The 18,245-nt window shown below is 44.5% G+C and overlaps 1 protein-coding gene across 1 annotated transcript in view; it reads right to left on the bottom strand.

Moving 5' to 3' along the window:
* Nucleotides 1–18,245, bottom strand: part of hmcn2 (hemicentin 2) — a gene marked incomplete at its 5' end in the record, with an annotated part of 94,763 nt that overhangs the window by 48,600 nt on the left and 27,918 nt on the right. The window contains 5 exons of the mRNA XM_084318209.1: nucleotides 54–184; nucleotides 420–611; nucleotides 3,339–3,422; nucleotides 5,197–5,448; nucleotides 7,206–7,333. Of these exons, the coding sequence (XP_084174335.1) occupies nucleotides 54–184; nucleotides 420–611; nucleotides 3,339–3,422; nucleotides 5,197–5,448; nucleotides 7,206–7,333 (787 nt within the window). The remainder of the gene's footprint in view (nucleotides 1–53; nucleotides 185–419; nucleotides 612–3,338; nucleotides 3,423–5,196; nucleotides 5,449–7,205; nucleotides 7,334–18,245) is intronic.

Here is an 18,245-nt window from a genome sequence, read left to right as displayed (position 1 = left end):
TAAGATGTGAAAACGGGATAGCATGGATAGCAGTGAGGTAACGAGTAACTCACAGGTCGACCGTCTTTAGTCCAGGTGATCGATGGGGAGGGGATGCCGAAGGCATCACAGCCGAGGGTGAGAGGCTGCCTCAAGGTGACCGTGAGGTTCAAGGACCGGCCATCATCCTGGATCTCAGGGGGAACTATGTAGGAAGAATAAGACATTTCATTGCAATGTCAAAAAATAGACCAGCAGACTGAACACCGAACGAGGTGCTGACTATTGGGAATGATGCTGCTAAAAAGGAAAAAGGTCAGGCTCACCTCTCCACTCGCTGTGTGACAGTCATTAACTCAACAAAGTGGCAGCTACTCAGCAGGGTGTGCAACTGTGCAATGTACCAGTTGTAGCCATTACTAACAAAAAAGTTGTCTCACCGTTCACTTTCAATCTGGTCTTCCTCTCAACAGAGCCCGCCTCATTGCTTGCCACGCACTTGAAGTCCCCACTGTGACTGGCAGTTGCTGAGCCAATCACTAGAGAGCCGTCGTGGTCCACATAAAGCTCTGGTTGGTCAGGGTGTATCTCCAGGCCATTCTTGAACCAGCGCAGCTTTGGAGGGGGTGAACCTGCAGGTGGATAGACAAGATGGGATGAGATGAGTCACAAAACGAGAGTCACAAGACGAGAGTCACGAGAGGAGAGGAGAGAGGAGAGGAGAGGAGAGGAGAGGAGAGGAGAGGAGAGGAGAGGGGAGGGGAGGGGAGGGGAGGGGAGGGGAGAGGAGAGGAGAGGAGAGGAGAGGAGAGGAGAGGAGAGGAGAGGAGAGGGGAGGGGAGGGGAGGGGAGGGGAGGGGAGGGGAGGGAGGGAGAGGAGAGGAGAGGAGAGGAGAGGAGAGGAGAGGAGAGGAGAGGGAGGGGAGGGGAGGGGAGAGGAGAGGAGAGGAGAGGAGAGGAGAGGAGAGGAGAGGAGAGGAGAGGAGAGGAGAGGAGAGGAGAGGAGAGGAGAGAGAGGAGAGGAGAGGAGGGAGAGGAGAGGAGAGGAGAGGAGAGGGGTTGGAATGAGTAGTAAGAGCTTAAATGAGCTTTATCCATCATGTCTGACAGGAGGAAAAGTAACTTGTGTCCCTCTGCCTCTCTCTCTACAGGCTGGAAAAAAAAGTTGGCTCTACATTTATCTATTGGACAGCAGAACAGCAGGAAGAACTTTGCCAAAATGATCACCGATCCCTAAAGCTTAAGACTTCAAGGTCAGAGTACAGTACGCTCAAATGCCAAAAACAATATATTGGGTAGATGTCAGATTTAAAGTGCCTAGCATCAAGATTTATTGCCGGAATCAGAGGTGAGGGTCTTTGTGCAGTAAGAATAGGAGTGGTTGGAGCAGTAGTTCAAAGCCACTGGTGTGTAAACTCAGGCACCTAAAAACAGATGTGTTTTGAGGTTTACTGTGTAGAAACAGGACTGGGAATGGAGAGGAAGAGGAAGAGAGAGAGAGAGAGAGAGAGAGAGAGAGAGAGAGAGAGAGAGAGAGAGAGAGAGAGAGAGAGAGAGAGAGAGAGAGAGAGAGAGAGAGAGAGAGAGAGAGAGAGAGAGAGAGAGAGAGAGGGTAATAGAAAAGGTTTAGCCAGGTTCCATGGTCTCTCAGGCTAAGACTGACAGAGCATCGGAACGGAGATTTAAATGCCATTGCTCTGACTATTTACAGAGGTGCTACATATCCCAACACCCCGGAGGAGGCAGTGGAAACCAAACACAACACTCCCCAGCCCCACCCCCGGTCCAAAAATACTAGAACCCAGAGAGATGCAGGAGAACCGAAGCTGATGCTATCGCCTATAACAGCTTCCCTCGCGGAACACATGTTTACAGTTTAGGAGTCTGACTCAAATTCATTATCTCATTGCTGGGAGGAAATGTGTACAGCTGTCCCACTTTTACATGTTAACTGATCTCATTAGAAGCCGTTGCATTTATTTGCCGGGGCGCAGTCTAATATTATCTCCTCCATGTGTTCTGGAATATCTACCTCTACCCAACAACACAACGTTCTTGTTTAACCCCCTCGTGGCACAGTCTGCATGGGTACGGATACATGGCCAACCACCAACGAGGGAGGGACCCGTCTCCCGGTCTGGGCCAGGCTTCTTCGGGACCGCTAAGCGTTGTGAGCATCTCCGCATGGTGCTCTGCAAGACGGCCCGGTGCCACATCTCCCAGCCTGCCGGGCCTGCGTGTCCGACATAGGGGAAAAGGGAGGGATAGCACCGGGGCTCTTCCTGAGCTCCGTGGTGCAGCAGCCCCAGACATCTCTCCATTATCTGCCAGGAGCAGCCTGTAATTAGGATTCCTCTCCCAGCAGGCCCCCCTCATGGAGGAAAGCAGATGTGGCTCTCCGAGGCAGCAGGCAGAATGATGTTCCAGCTGTTGCCTCTCGTTAGTCCCACTCCTCACCTTCTCAAACATACCCTGTTGCCATGACGCGCCCCCAACACAAACACAATACCTGTTTACATGGCCGGTCTGAGGGAGGTTCAAACGCTCCCAGCACAGGAACCCACACGCACACACACACACACACACACACACACACACACACCACACACACACACATACATTACACACCTCCACCGACAGGTTTGTATGCAGGCACAGACACACAGACACAGACACACACACACACACACACACACACACACACACACACACACACACACCTCCACCGACATGTTTGTATGCAGGCACACACACACACACACACACACACCTCCACCGACATGTTTGTATGCAGGCACACACACACACACACACACACACCTCCACCGACATGTTTGTATGCAGGCACACACACACACACACACACACACACACACACACACACACACACCTCCACCGACATGTTTGTATGCAGGCACAGACACACACACACACACACACACACACACACACACACACACACACACACACACACACACACACACACACACACACACACACACACACACACACACACACACACACACACACACAAAAAAAAGCTAACTTTCCCACCTGTGCTGTACATTGTTTTAACCAAGATGTTAAAATACAAAGGCTGTATCTGAGCGCTGCAGGGAGAGAGAGGAATACCTTCCAAGACGACGGGGATATTGAAACGATTTTTCTGCTCTGACAACCCGAAAGCCTACGGCAATAGAAGAACATCGCTTTAACGGTCCGCAAATCCACACATCTGTCTGGATATTATTAACAATTGTACCTTCCTCGCGTGTGGTGTAAATATTGTCTTCTCTAAATGCCAGGCCTGACGTGGTGGTCTGCCTCCTAGGCTGGTTCATCTATGAATCATGTCCTACCTTGGGCAGGGCAGGGGATGACGACCTTGCTGTTAGCTACTTTTTCCATGATGGCATCGCCAGGCTCGGCAAAGGACGGGGCCCCTGAGGACAGATGAGAGAGAGCCGTGTATCATTCATTAAATCTTTATTTAAACTCGAGAATTTCCAATGACGTCGGGCATCATACATAATAAATACATTGAAAATACAATAGATAAAATAATGCAAAAAACTAAGTATATACAATCATTTACATTTGTCACACACACATGTTGTCATTTGGCTGCTACGCTTTTATCCAAAGCGACTTACAAGTTCTGTACGACAGGTCAGCAGGAAGGTTACAGTACAACTCTTTACTCAGCTGAGTAACAATGTTCGTCAAACAGTGTTGAACCGTGGTGGGTGCTAGCTACAGTCTTGAGTGCATAGTAGTAAAGACATATTGGCATAGTAGGTAGTAATATATAGGCAAGGAAGATTATTTTTTATTATTTATTTATTTATTTAAGTGGCACGATAGTAAAAGACCAAAGGTTTGTTTTAAATGTTTTCCTTCATTTCAGATATTGATTGAAGACGTGTGTTAAAACAACTGCAGGTTATGGTAATATGATTGATTAAATTAAGGATTTAAACTGACTAAAGGATACCAACAAATTGAGTTTTAGACTCTGTTAGGACTGACATCTGACAAGCTATATTACACAGAAGCTAAAAGCAGATTTCCTGAGTTCAGTACAGACTAGTTGCTAATCATTGGATTATGTACCATAATGTCCACTCCAATAGCGATGTGACATAATTTGGGCAATCTCCAATTATGGCTTTATATGGAAACAAGGTGTTCAGGTGTTCAGTTTATTTGTATCAGGTCAATGTATGAAGGCAATTGATACTAGGGACGCAGCAATATGAAGGCAGACAATCAGTATCGACAAAGCACAATCAGAATCATTATTGTTACTGTTTATTGTTATGGCTCATGTTTGTAGAATTGCCATTTTGTGAAATTTTTCCTGTGTGTTAACAGGCCACAGTAATTGTAATTGTCTAGTTTCTATTTGTTAGAGTGTTGTGACCCTGTCACACTCATCAAGTGATCATCTGAAGATAGGCCTGTCTGACGAGCATAACCTGGATTTGGACAAAAATTCTTTCAACAATCAGTATCATTATCAGCCAATATAGATGCTTGAAAATGTGACTTTTCGGATTAGTAAAAAAAAGTTGGACGTTTATATTTCTGTAAAGATGAGAGAGGAATCCCTTGGGCGTCTGTAAGTCTGCTGTAGGTGTGAGATTTGAGACCTCTCCCTGACAGGCTTAAATCAAGCTTGTTTGACTCCAGTAAAAAACAACCTGAGGCTGAGCATTAAGGAGAAGGTTAATCTGTGGGGTTAGGAGAAAATTACGCCTATTTGCACTGACAATCCCAGTGATGGGTGTTGACTCCTGCCCCCTCTCGCTCGTTAACCTTAAGCTCGGACATCCTCCAACCAATCCCTTGGCAAATAGATTGACCTTTGAGGGTCAAAGGGCACCTACATCAATGGCTAACACCCAAAACCTGGGTGACCCCTTACATTGGCCAGAGAGAGAAGGGGTAAAAGCAGCTTGTTCTCTGGCAGTGTGGAACAACCTCAAGAGAATGCCCCACTAAAGACTCTTAACAGAGCATAAAACTGGGGCATGGTACACTTCCCAAATGTTCAAAGCACTCACTCTAGGCGAAGGTTACCTTAATTAATCTTACTAAGCAAGCATAGTTTACTTTCAGCATTTTTGCTGCATTTTCTTCATGTTCTACTTATTCTGAGGGTTAAAGCTAATGACGGTTAAACACAAGGGGCAAAGCAGTGCTGAAGATGTTCACCTAGTACTTCTAGTTTGATCTCCAAGGTGTCTTGGCCAGCGTTGTTCTTGGCCACACACTGGTAGTTGCCCTGGTCAGCCATGTTGACACTCTCGATCCTGAGCGCTGCTGTGCCCCTGCCTCCAATGGGACGCCCGTTGTGGAACCAGCTAAGTTCAGGGCTGGGCTCCCCCTGGACCACACATGGCAGAGTCACCGTCTGGCCAATCAGGGCTTTCAGCAGAGAGGGTGCTGCCTGAATCCTAGGCTTAGCTGGGGACGAGGACACAAAATAGAAAACAATGGGGACACAAAACAAAAAATCTGTATCGAACCTATTATTAACCTATTTAGCTACAATAGTTCACATATTTTGGTGCATAGCAGTGGCGGTGAAGCACAACATTTTTATATTATATTATATATTAAATTATATTTTTTAAACATCCCCAATGCTGCAACACCCCCATTCCTCCCAGGTGTCAGGCTCCTCATTCGCTTCCATTCATTTTGGGGACCATGTTTAAATATCATACTTCTGAAGTATAAACAAACTATACTGCTGTGACGATTTCAATAAAACAGACCATTCTGAGTCAATGGTACAGCAAAACTGTACATTGGAATATTGGTAAACATATCGCAACATATCGGAATATTGCAGCTTCTCCATCGTGACAAGTCCGACTTGAGTCAAGACACGTTCTTTTATCCCATGGAAAGTGTAAACAATTGACCACCTATAGTAATCTATAATCTTTTTATTATTCTTTATTCCGCCGATTTTTGCCAAACTCCTCCCAGAGCCTTCGCACCACATACACGTGAAAGGTATCAAAACGACTGGCTTGCTCCAACTCGAGTTGCTATTACTTTTCGGAAAGTACTTCCGGTATTTTTAGCTCATGGGAGGTTCGGGGGGAAGGCAGCGCATTCATTTGATTCCCTCGCGCTCTCGTCCCCCCGCCCCCCTCCTCCTCACGAGCTCCATGTAACGCGGAAGTGCAGTGGTCTATGCCTTCTCACGCAGCTCCTCTCTGATTGAGTCTCAGACCGTCGAGGGCTGGCAATCATTCAACCCGCGTTCGTGAGTGGCGTGCGCAAAGTTGCACGGGCGGGGCTTAGATGACTCAAATAGCCTATTTTGATTGGATAATAGAATAAAAAGATCAACCCGTGCAGGGAAAGTTGCACTTGAGTGATTGACAGCTAGCCATTACTGACTGCAGGCCTGATCAGAGAGCTCAGAGCTGTCACTTTTGGCCATTTTTGAAAAAAGAAAAAAAATCACTGGCATTTTTTTTACAGAGGAAAACATTTCTAATACAAAAAATAATAATAATAATAATAATAAAAAAAGAAATATATATATATATATATATATATATTTTTTTTTTATCTACTTTTTCTCCCATTTTCTATTTTTCTCCCATCCCAATTTCATATTGTCCAATTCTACCCTCCCCTGTCTCGAACGCTGTTAGGCCATGCCTCCCACAAGCCGGCTGCAATGTGGACTAAGCCTTACATCACGTGTCCCCTCCGGTACTAGAGGAAGCAGCAGTCGCATCTTTTCACCTGCACAGCGCGATCTCTCAGCGTCGGGGGTCTGCGTTTGGAGGGCACACCTCCCCCGTCGCTTCCTGATTCTGCTGCGCAGGCGCACCAACCGACCTGTAGGAGTCGCTGTCCGCAACGTCCGATCCCCACCCATCAGCTTCCCACCCCCTAATACTGCCAATTGTATTAGTATGAACGACCAGCCAAGCTGATAGCAATGCGGAGAGCTGGGCTCGAACCCAGCGTCTCCTGCATTGGTGGTGAGCGCCATACCCACTGCACCACCTAGCCGCCCTTATATATATATATGTAAATTAATAATAATTATTAATTATGAGTGAATTTGTGTTTCACGTGTTGTCATGTAATAACCTCCACTGGTCCATAGAATGTCATGTCATGCCAGCATCTTGAAATTAAAACGAAGAAAGTTCCTGAATAGTTCTTGTTGAAAGGTTGTGAGGAATTACCTTGAATGTGTAAATTGTAGCTTAGAGACACATTGCCTGCTGGGTTGGCTGCTGTACAGGTGTACAGTTTACTATCAATCAGTCGCACATCGGTGATCTTGAGAGAACCTGAAGGCAGAACAGTGAACCTGGAGAGGGGTCAGGGGTCAGGGGTGAAGAGATGGGAGAAAACACCTACATGAGTCAGTGGAGATCTACAACCTAGTTTATGTTTTGGGAGTGTGTTGTTTACGGTGATATTTCACTTTACTAGAACATTTAAAGGTCCCATATTGTAGTAATTTTCAACAAGTTAATATAGGTGTTTGAGGTCCCCTAAAGTCTTTGATGTTTTTTGCTGAAGAAAACACTCAACTGGCTCTTTCTGTGCCTGTAACGTACAAATAAGATAATTAACCCTTTGAGTGCCACAGAGGTGTTATGTCGTTATTTCATGCCCCCCATTGAGTGCCGCTGACGCTAATTGTCGTTTTCTTTTTTTTATTAGTGATCTGAATTCATATTTCATCAACCGAGTCTCCCGTTGGTACAGCAGCCCCTCTAGGAGCTCCGATGGGAAAATACCTCCCCCTATCGTCTATCCCTGTGTAACTGCAGGCCATTCGATTAGACTGGTGGATGTGTGGGGGGGGAGCCTACTGGCTCCACTATGCTGGCGAGCCGTCTGATGAAGAGGGAAGTGATCGCGAGATGGAAAGCAGCCTGGAATATATATTTACAGCAGCCAATAATCAAACAATAAACGCGATCGATATTTGGAATGGCGTTCGGGAATTGGAATAATCTTTTTGGAGAACATCTGATCTAAGGTAAGGAGTCTATGTTACCAGTTTTAGGATAATCAGAGCTGTTTTCACTGAGATAACAGCGTGTTCCGTATGTGTATATGTGTGTGTGTGTGTGTGTGTGTGTGTGTGTGTGTGTGTGTGTGTGTGTGTGTGTGTGTGTGTGTGTGTGTGTGTGTGTGTGTGTGTGTGCTGTTGAGGAAATAAGAGAATCGATTTCTCAGCTCTCTTCTATAGCGTGCATAAGTACACATATACTATTGATAATCTAGCGTTTATTTGAAAACGATTCATAAATAGGCCGACAAATGACAACGTGTCTAGTGTATTCGAGAATATTCCAATAAATGCCGTTTATGATGGTATCTTTCTATTTTCCTGAAATTTTCAAGAAAACGATAGCTTTTCGAAATGCTATAAAAAGGATATGATCAGATTAAAAAACAATCCGTTTCGACAATGTTGACTGCAAACAAGTCATTGATAAGCGACGGGCAGATTAGACACATAGCCATAATTTAAAACATAGATTATGCGTTTTTAACGCTATCATTGAAGTGGGTGCTGGCATTCAACAGGGTTTCCCATGTTAAATGGCCGGCACTGAAAGTGTTAACCTACTTCTAGCTATTTCTATGGAATTCGGATAAAATTGTCAAAATAGGTGCAGATCAAATATGACTCAAGATCCAGTAATATCATTTTAAACTTAGTGTTAAGAAATTTATATTATATTTTATAATAAAAAAACACATTTTAGTTTAAACTTTAGGTATAAAAGAGAGGATTATGAGCGATCCGCCATTTTGTACACAAGTATTTTTCTGAATGGCTCGTTTCTATAGGGAGGGTTCTTGTCACAGCTCAAATGCAGAAACTGCACTATGTACATATTTCACAATTGCTCAGTGTTGAGACAACTTCTCCTTGTGTAAAAACAATGCAAACCACAGGAAAATGGCACTTTACAAAATGGGCCCTTTAAATGTTTCATACACATGTCTCCATATCAACATATGACCAGGTGACTACCATTACTGGCCAGTCAGTACTACTGTGCTACATTGCGATGACGTCGGTGTAAATGACTCTTTAAAATTACTTTCAAATTACAATGTTTGTTCTTCATTTGCAATTAGTATTATGTGGGTTTTGGCCACCCTTATTTTTCTATTTGTTTTTTACATTGCATTTGGGCTTTTATCTTTAAGGCATTTCTTCTTTGTTTCGTCTTCCCACACTCCTTGGCAAAACCGGGACTGGAGAGAACTTGCCAGAAGCCTCAAGTGTGACTACATACATATGTAAAATGTTCTTCAGTCAAATCTATAGCACCTAGTTAAAAAGGGAACAAGTTCTTATGGTGTGTCCATGCCATGGATGCGGTGATGTAAACACAATGAATGCCATGTGAACCATCAGTTTGGGAGTTTGCCAATAATTAAGCTGGGGATGCTACAGTGAGAGCTTGACACTCATCAAGCCTGCCGCCCTGCTGCATTCCTGGTGAATATAAACGGTTGTTAGAGGAAGAGAAACAAAAGAAACAGATACAACACTTAGAAGAACAGCAGAGGAGGGATCTTGAAGCACAACCCTCCAATGTAGCATCGTCTCCACATAATGGACATGTCCTCCCTCGCTCAGGTCTTCCAAGATAGTATAGCATTGAATAGACTGCCAATGCCTGAGCCATCTATATTCAATGGTGATCCAATCCAGTTTATTGAGTGGAAAGCTTAATTTGTGTCACTCATCAATCGAATGGGCATTTCTTCATCTGACAAGCTATATTACCTGAAGAAATATGTGGCCAAGCTCGTAAGACCCTGGATGGCATTTTCTATAGAAAATTATGATGAAGCCTACAAGGATGCTTGGAATAAACTAAATGGCCGGCCATTTGTCATACAGAGAGCCTTCAGAGAGAGAGCCTTCAGAGAGAGAGCCTTCAGAGAGAGAGCCTTCAGAGAGAGAGCCTTCAGAGAGTCATACAGAGAGAGTCATACTGAGTCATACTGAGAGCCTTCAGAGAGAGAGCCTTCAGAGAGTCATACTGAGTCATACTGAGAGCCTTCAGAGAGAGCCTTCAGAGAGAGTCATACAGAGAGAGTCATACAGAGAGCCTTCAGAAAGAGCCTTCAGAGAGAGTCATACTGAGAGCCTTCAGAAAGAGCCTTCAGAGAGAGTCATACAGAGAGCCTTCAGAAAGAGCCTTCAGAGAGAGTCATACAGAGAGCCTTCAGAAAGAGCCTTCAGAGAGAGTCATACTGAGAGCCTTCAGAGAGAGCCTTCAGAGATAGTCATACTGAGAGCCTTCAGAGAGAGAGCCTTCAGAGAGAGAGCCTTGAGAGAGCCTTCAGAGAGAGCCTTCAGAGAGAGAGCCTTGAGAGAGCCTTCAGAGAGAGCCTTCAGAGAGAGTCATACAGAGCCTTCAGAGAGAGTCATACAGAGAGCCTTCAGAGAGCCTTCAGAGAGAGTCATACAGAGAGCCTTCAGAGAGAGTCATACAGAGAGCCTTCAGAGAGAGTCATACAGAGAGCCTTCAGAGAGAGTCATACAGAGAGCCTTCAGAGAGAGTCATACTGAGAGCCTTCAGAGAGAGAGCCTTCATACAGAGAGCCTTCAGAGAGAGAGCCTTCATACAGAGAGCCTTCAGAGAGAGTCATACAGAGAGCCTTCAGAGAGAGAGTCTTCATACAGAGAGCCTTCAGAGAGCCATACAGAGAGCCTTCAGAGAGAGAGCCTTCATACAGAGAGCCTTCAGAGAGAGTCATACAGAGAGCCTTCAGAGAGAGAGCCTTCATACAGAGAGCCTTCAGAGAGAGTCATACAGAGAGCCTTCAGAGAGAGAGCCTTCATACAGAGAGCCTTCAGAGAGAGTCATACAGAGAGCCTTCAGAGAGAGTCATACAGAGAGCCTTCAAAGAGAGAGCCTTCAGAGAGAGTCATACAGAGAGCCTTCAGAGAGAGAGCCTTCATACAGAGAGCCTTCAGAGAGAGAGCCTTCATACAGAGAGAGAGCCTTCAGAGAGAGCCTTCAGACAGAGAGCCTTCAGAGAGCCTTCAGAGAGAGTCATACAGAGAGCCTTCAGAGAGAGAGCCTTCAGAGTCATACAGAGAACCTTCAGAGAGAGAGCCTTCATACAGAGAGCCTTCAGAGAGAGTCATACAGAGAGCATTCAGAGAGCCTTCAGAGAGAGAGCCTTCATACAGAGAGCCATCAGAGAGAGAGCCTTCATACAGAGAGCCTTCAGAGAGAGTCATACAGAGAGAGAGCCTTCAAACAGAGAGCCTTCAGAGAGAGAGCCTTCATACAGAGAGCCTTCAGAGAGAGTCATACAGAGAGAGAGCCTTCATACAGAGAGCCTTCAGAGAGAGAGCCTTCATACAGAGAGCCTTCAGAGAGAGTCATACAGAGAGCCTTCAGAGAGAGTCATACAGAGAGCCTTCAGAGAGTCATACAGAGAGCCTTCAGAGAGAGAGCCTTCATACAGAGAGCCTTCAGAGAGAGAGCCTTCATACAGAGAGCCTTCAGAGAGAGAGCCTTCATACAGAAAGCCTTCAGCGAGCCTTCAGAGAGAGTCATGCAGAGAGCCTTCAGAGAGAGAGCCTTCATACAGAGAGCCTTCAGAGAGAGAGCCTTCATACAGAGAGCCTTCAGAGAGAGAGCCAAGAGAGCCAAGAGAGACAAGAAATTCCAATTGGCTATATTAAAACTATTCAATTTGGTCCTGAGTGTAGGATATTTTCCTGACACCTGGAATCACGGACTCATAACCCCAATCTATAAAAGCGGAGACAAATTTGACCCTAATAACTACAGAGGCATCTGTGTGAACAGTAATCTGGGGAAGGTTTTCTGTAGTATTATGAATACCAGACTTTTAAACTTCCTTACCAAGCACAATGTCTTGAGTAAAAGCCAAATTGGATTTATACCAAAACACCGCACAACCGATCATATTTACACCCTACATACCCTAATTGATAAACATATAAACCAAAATAAAACCAAAATATATGCCTGTTTTATTGACTTCCAAAAGGCTTTTGATTCTATTTGGCATACAGGACTGTTCTATAAAGTTATAGAGAGTGGTGTAGGGGGTAAAACATATGATATTATTAAATCAATGTACTCTGGTAATATGTGCAGTGTAAAAATTGGCAAAAAAAGAACAGAATTCTTTACCCAAGGGCGAGGCGTTCGTCAGGGCTGCAACCTCAGCCCGGCACTCTTCAATATCTATATTAATGAATTGGCTAATATACTAGAAAAGTCCTCTGCCCCCGGTGTAAGTCTCCACAATCGGGAAGTGAAATGCCTGCTCTTTGCAGATGACCTGGTTGTGTTGTCCCCCACAGCAGACGGCCTACAGCAGAGCCTGGACCTGCTAGAGCATTACTGTCAGACCTGGGCCCTGGCAGTAAGCCCCAAAAAGACCAAAATAATGATATTCCAAAAAAGATCCAGATCTCAGGACGTCCTACCAAAGTTCTCAATTGGTACAAAACATGTAGAGTACTGCACACATTACACCTATTTAGGCCTAAAACTAAGTTCAACTGGACATTTTAAGGAAGCAGTCAATGAGCTGAGAGGGAAAGCACGCCGGGCTTTCTACGCCATAAAAAGAAATATACAAACAGAAATACCAATTTGAATCTGGTTAAAATTAATTGAATGTGTTATTGAACCAATGGACCTGTCTCAAAACCCTGCCCTCTTTTCTTGATCCTCCAATCACAGCTGTCGCTTGTACGAGGAAGTCAGAGGTAAGCGACAGCTGTGATTGGAGGATCAAGAAAAGGGGCAGGGTTTGAGACAGGTCTATTGCACTCTATGGCAGTGAGGTGTGGGGTCCACTTACAAAACAAGACCTTACCCAGTGGGACAAACACCCCATTGAGACCCTGCATGCAGAGTTCTGTAAGATTATCCTACATGTCCAGAGGAAAACTACAAACAATGCATGCAGGGCAGAATTAGGCCGTTACCCACTAATACTAAAAATACAAAAAAGAGCAATTAACTTTTGGACACACCTAAAACGAAGTGACCCCCTCTTGTACCATTATCAAGCCCTGCAGTGCCAAGAGCTGAGGAGCATCAGGAACCCCCTTACCCAGCTGGTCCTGAGGCTGAGTCCACAAACCTGCTCTCTTAACACACCTCAGGAACAGAACACGTCACCAATCAGAATAAATCAAATTACTACACAGCTAAAACAAAACTACATCACCTATTGGAAAACACAAACAAAAGCACAGAGCAAAATGCAGTGCTATCTGGCTCTAAATCGACAGTACACCATAGCAGATTACTTGAGCATGGTGACTGATCAACAACTAAAAAGAACCTTGACAAAATACAGACTGAGTGAGCACAGCCTCGCTGTTGAAAAGGGGAGGCACAGGAAAACCTGGCTCCCTGCAGAGAAAAGGCTATGCAGTCATTGCATCCTCAGTGAGCCTGAAACTGAGTTGCACTTCCTCACCAAATGTGAAAAATATAAAGATATTAGAGAAACGCATTTTAAAAAATTTGAACTAATAACAAAAGGTTTTCTTGCACTACCAGATACAGGAAAACTACCAGTCCTACTAGGGGAGGACTCAACAAGCTGTGAGCTAGCAGCAGCCTATGTTGCTGCCTGCCACAAACTGAGGGACAGTGAGTGACAGTCACCTGACATGTTTATGCCGTAATATTTTATGTTCTATTTTATGATGAACATTTTTGTATATACTATGACATTAATATGTGTTTTGTAATCCATGCTTATGTTATCAACCATTTGCTTTGGCAACATGTACAAGCTGCGTCATGCCAATAAAGCCACTTGAATTGAATTGAATTGAATTGAGAGCCTTCATACAGAAAGCCTTCAGAGAGTCATACAGAGAGCCTTCAGAGAGAGTCATACAGAGAGCCTTCAGAGAGAGAGCCTTCATACAGAGCCTTCATACAGAGAGCCTTCAGAGAGAGTCATACAGAGAGCCTTCAGAGAGCCTTCAGAGAGAGAGCCTTCAGAGAGAGAGCCTTCATACAGAGAGCCTTCAGAGAGAGTCATACAGAGAGAGAGCCTTCATACAGAGTCATACAGAGAGAGAGCCTTCATACAGAGAGCCTTCAGAGAGAGAGCCTTCATACAGAGAGCCTTCAGAGAGAGTCATACAGAGAGCCTTCAGAGAGAGAGCCTTCATACAGAGAGCCTTCAGAGAGAGAGCCTTCATACAGAGAGCCTTCAGAGAGAGTCATACAGAGAGCCTTCAGAGAGAGTCATACAGAGAGCCTTCAGAGAGAGTCATACAGAGAGCCTTCAGAGAGAGCCTTCAGAGAGCCTTCAGAGAGAGTCATGCAGAGAGCCTTCAGAGAGAGAGCCTTCATACAGAGAGAGAGCCTTCAGAGAGAGAGCCTTCATACAGAGAGCCTTCAGAGAGAGAGCCTTCATACAGAGAGAGAGCCTTCAGAGAGAGTCATACAGAGAGCCTTCAGAGAGAGCCTTCATACAGAGAGCCTTCAGAGAGAGAGCCTTCATACAGAGAGCCTTCAGAGAGAGAGCCTTCATACAGAGAGCCTTCAGAGAGCCATACAGAGAGCCTTCAGAGAGAGCCTTCATACAGAGAGCCTTCAGAGAGAGAGCCTTCATACAGAGAGCCTTCAGAGAGAGAGCCTTCATACAGAGAGCCTTCAGAGAGAGAACCTTCAGAGAGAGTCATACAGAGAGCCTTCAGAGAGCCTTCAGAGAGAGAGCCTTCAGAGAGAGAGCCTTCAGAGAGTCATACAGAGAGCCTTCAGAGAGAGAGCCTTCATACAGAGAGCCTTCAGAGAGAGAGCCTTCAGAGAGAGTCATACTGAGAGCCTTCAGAGAGAGTCATACTGAGAGCCTTCAGAGAGCCTTCAGAGAGAGTCATACTGAGAGCCTTCAGAGAGCCTTCAGAGAGAGTCATACAGAGAGCCTTCAGAGAGTCATACAGAGAGCCTTCAGAGAGTCATACTGAGAGCCTTCAGAGAGAGTCATACAGAGAGCCTTCAGAGAGAGTCATACAGAGAGCCTTCAGAGAGAGAGCCTTCAGAGAGAGAGCCTTCATACAGAGAGTCATACAGAGAGCCTTCAGAGAGAGTCATACAGAGAGCCTTCAGAGAGAGTCATACTGAGAGCCTTCAGAGAGAGTCATACTGAGAGCCTTCAGAGAGAGTCATACTGAGAGCCTTCAGAGAGCCTTCAGAGAGAGTCATACTGAGAGCCTTCAGAGAGAGTCATACTGAGAGCCTTCAGAGAGAGTCATACAGAGAGCCTTCAGAGAGAGGCTAGAAACAGAGAGCCTTCAGAGAGAGTCATACAGAGAGAGCCTTCAGAGAGAGGCTAGAAACAGAGAGCCTTCAGAGAGAGTCATACAGAGAGCCTTCGGAGAGAGGCTAGAAAAATGGCCAAGAATCCTACCAAAGGAGAAGCACTTTTGTGATACAATTATCTGGTTGATATGTGAAGGAGAAGAATCTCTGTTATGGGTGCACAAAATCTGGCCCCAGTGTAAAGGACTGGCGTCACCATCACTTCTGTGACACCTGCGAAGAGAAACATCCCACGTGTCTCCACGATGACAACTTTGTGAAAACCCAAGCGTCAAAAGACTCGTTTATGCCCCTTTTTGACACACAGTGTCTCAGGATTAAATCCTTTTCCTGAACAAGCTGAAAGCGGGTATAAAGAAAAAACAGTCAAGGCCAAGGCTATGAAATGCCCTTACCCCTTTAAGGAAAGATTCAAAAGGAACATCTAGGGACCTCAGGGAATGTATACCCAGTGTCAGAAATAGTGTGCCTGTTACTAGGCTTGAGTAAATTGTGATGAAACAAAGCAGAATATAAATTATGAATTTTTTGCATCTTTGCCGGTGAATAACACCATGCTAACATTGAGGTTCTTCTGAATTCACTCACTGAGCTCATTCAGCACCTTCTTGAGATCAAGTTTACAAATCTAAGCAAATGAATAAATGGAAGATCATTAAACAGAAAGATTTGTAGATACAGTAATTAATTATAATCCATTTGAATTATACATTCAAAATTGAATTATGAACTATAAATTACCTTATTATGGCCAAATCATACATCTATGGATAGGGAAAAAGCTCCTCTTTCAAATGGCAGTTAAATCTGGATTCAGTCATTTCCTCACGGTTTTTCGATAAAAGAGAGATAGAATTAGCATTTTTCTGATAAATTCTTATTTTCGGTCAATCTTAAAAACATCTGTAAATAAATGTAGTGCTGATTTGACAAATATACACTTTGACTGCTGTTTTGATAGGGTTAAGTTCTTTACTCTTGGCTACATTTGAAAAAGAAACAACATTAATTAATATGATCTGTATTGATCGATTTATGATAAAGACATCAGGGTCCAGTTTAACCACCCTGCGGTCAGTCCAAAGGATCATCCTATCACTAAAATGACAATTGCACATTATCATGACAAGGTAAAATACCAAGGAAAGGGCCTCACTATTAATGAGATCAGGGCAAACGGCTACTGGATCCCAGGGATCAACTGAGCAGTAGCATCTCATATACATACTGTGGAATGGACTGTTTTAGGCTGTTTCTGACTAAACAAGGATGAAAGGTGCATAAAAGGTATGCTCTTCTCGTGTTTTTGTTCTTGTGCCATACATATGGAAACATATGGATGTGTCAACAGATGCCTTTATCAATGGTCTATGCAGGTTCATCGCCGCACACAGTTCGCCAGATCAAAAGCGACCAAGGAAGCAACTTTGTTGGAGCCCAAAACAAAATGACAGAAGCTCTCAAGGAACTTGATACGGACGTGCTGACTGTGTGATTTCGGTATGAATGCTCTCCATTCAAGTCATGTATGTATGTACAGTATGTGTGGGAGCGTGAAATCCGGACAGTGAGTAGTATCCTTCGCTCCACTTTGTCACTCTCTTCAGGAAGGCTAGATGTTTGTTCTTCATCTGAAATTAGTATTATGTGGGTTTTGGCCACTTTTATTTTGAAGGGCGCTTTTTCTTCGTTTCGTCTCCTTGGCAAAAACGGGACTAGAGAGAACTAGTGAACAAGTGTGACTGCATACAGTATGTTCTTCAGTCAAATCTATAGCACCTATCTAAAAAGAGAACAAGCTCTTGTGGCGTGTTCAGGCCATGGATAAATGGCATGCGAACCATCAGTTTGGGAGTTGGCCATTAATTAAGCTGGGCACGCTACAGTTTGAACAAGCTAAACGATTGTCAGTAACCTTCAAAGGGTTCACATACACACCGATACAGTATCTGAACAGCACAGAAACAGTATCTAACCTACCCGCAACCTCTTCTGTTGCCTAGCAGACAGACTTTTCGCAAGACATGTGTTTACATTTGTGCATTATATGAATTTATACACTTCTCCTGCACAGTTATTTAGGCAATTTAACAGGCCATTGATCTGAATCCAAGTAATAATGACCTATTTAGGAGACAGGATATACATTTTTACCAATTTGCAAACATATTTGCTTTTGTTTGAAAGTTAATATAGAATAGGAAAAAATAGGAAAATAAAACAACAATTGAGAACAATAATTGCTGAGTTGAAGTCTTGAGCTGTTAATACCATAACCTGAATCACTCCAGCAACCCAGCTGTATAGAATCATTATAATGCACTTGTAAACAGCTCTGCGATTTATCAAAGATGAATGCGTCTAAACTATAACAATAACCTGTTTGTTCAACTGGAAACAAGCTACAAAAAGCTAAACAGAAAAACAAAAAGACAAAGGCTCTTCTATTTCGACAGACAGCACATGTGGCTGAAAGCCTCTGCCCCACTTCTTAAAACAGCCTCAGGAGAATCAGCGGCATACATCATTGGAACCAAATGACAAGGAGCTCACACTACCAGCAGCTCACACTACCTATCAAGAGCTCACACTACCAGCAGCTCACACTACCAGGAGCTCACACTGCCAGCAGCTCACACTACCAGGAGCTCACACTACCAGGAGCTCACCCTACCTACCAGGAGCTCACACTACAAGCAGCTCACACTACCAGGAGCTCACACTACCAGCAGCTCACACTACCAGGAGCTCACACTGCCAGCAGCTCACACTACCAGGAGCTCACACTACCAGGAGCTCAAACTACCAGGAGCTCACACTACCTACCAGGAGCGCACACAACCAGGAGCTCACACTACCTACCAGGAGCTCACATTACCAGGAGCTCACACT

This window comes from Notolepis coatsorum, assembly GCF_963971535.1.
Source record: "Notolepis coatsorum genome assembly, chromosome: 1".
Classification (NCBI taxonomy): Eukaryota; Metazoa; Chordata; class Actinopteri; order Aulopiformes; family Paralepididae; genus Notolepis; species Notolepis coatsorum.
This window is presented reverse-complemented; position numbering and strand designations above follow the sequence as displayed.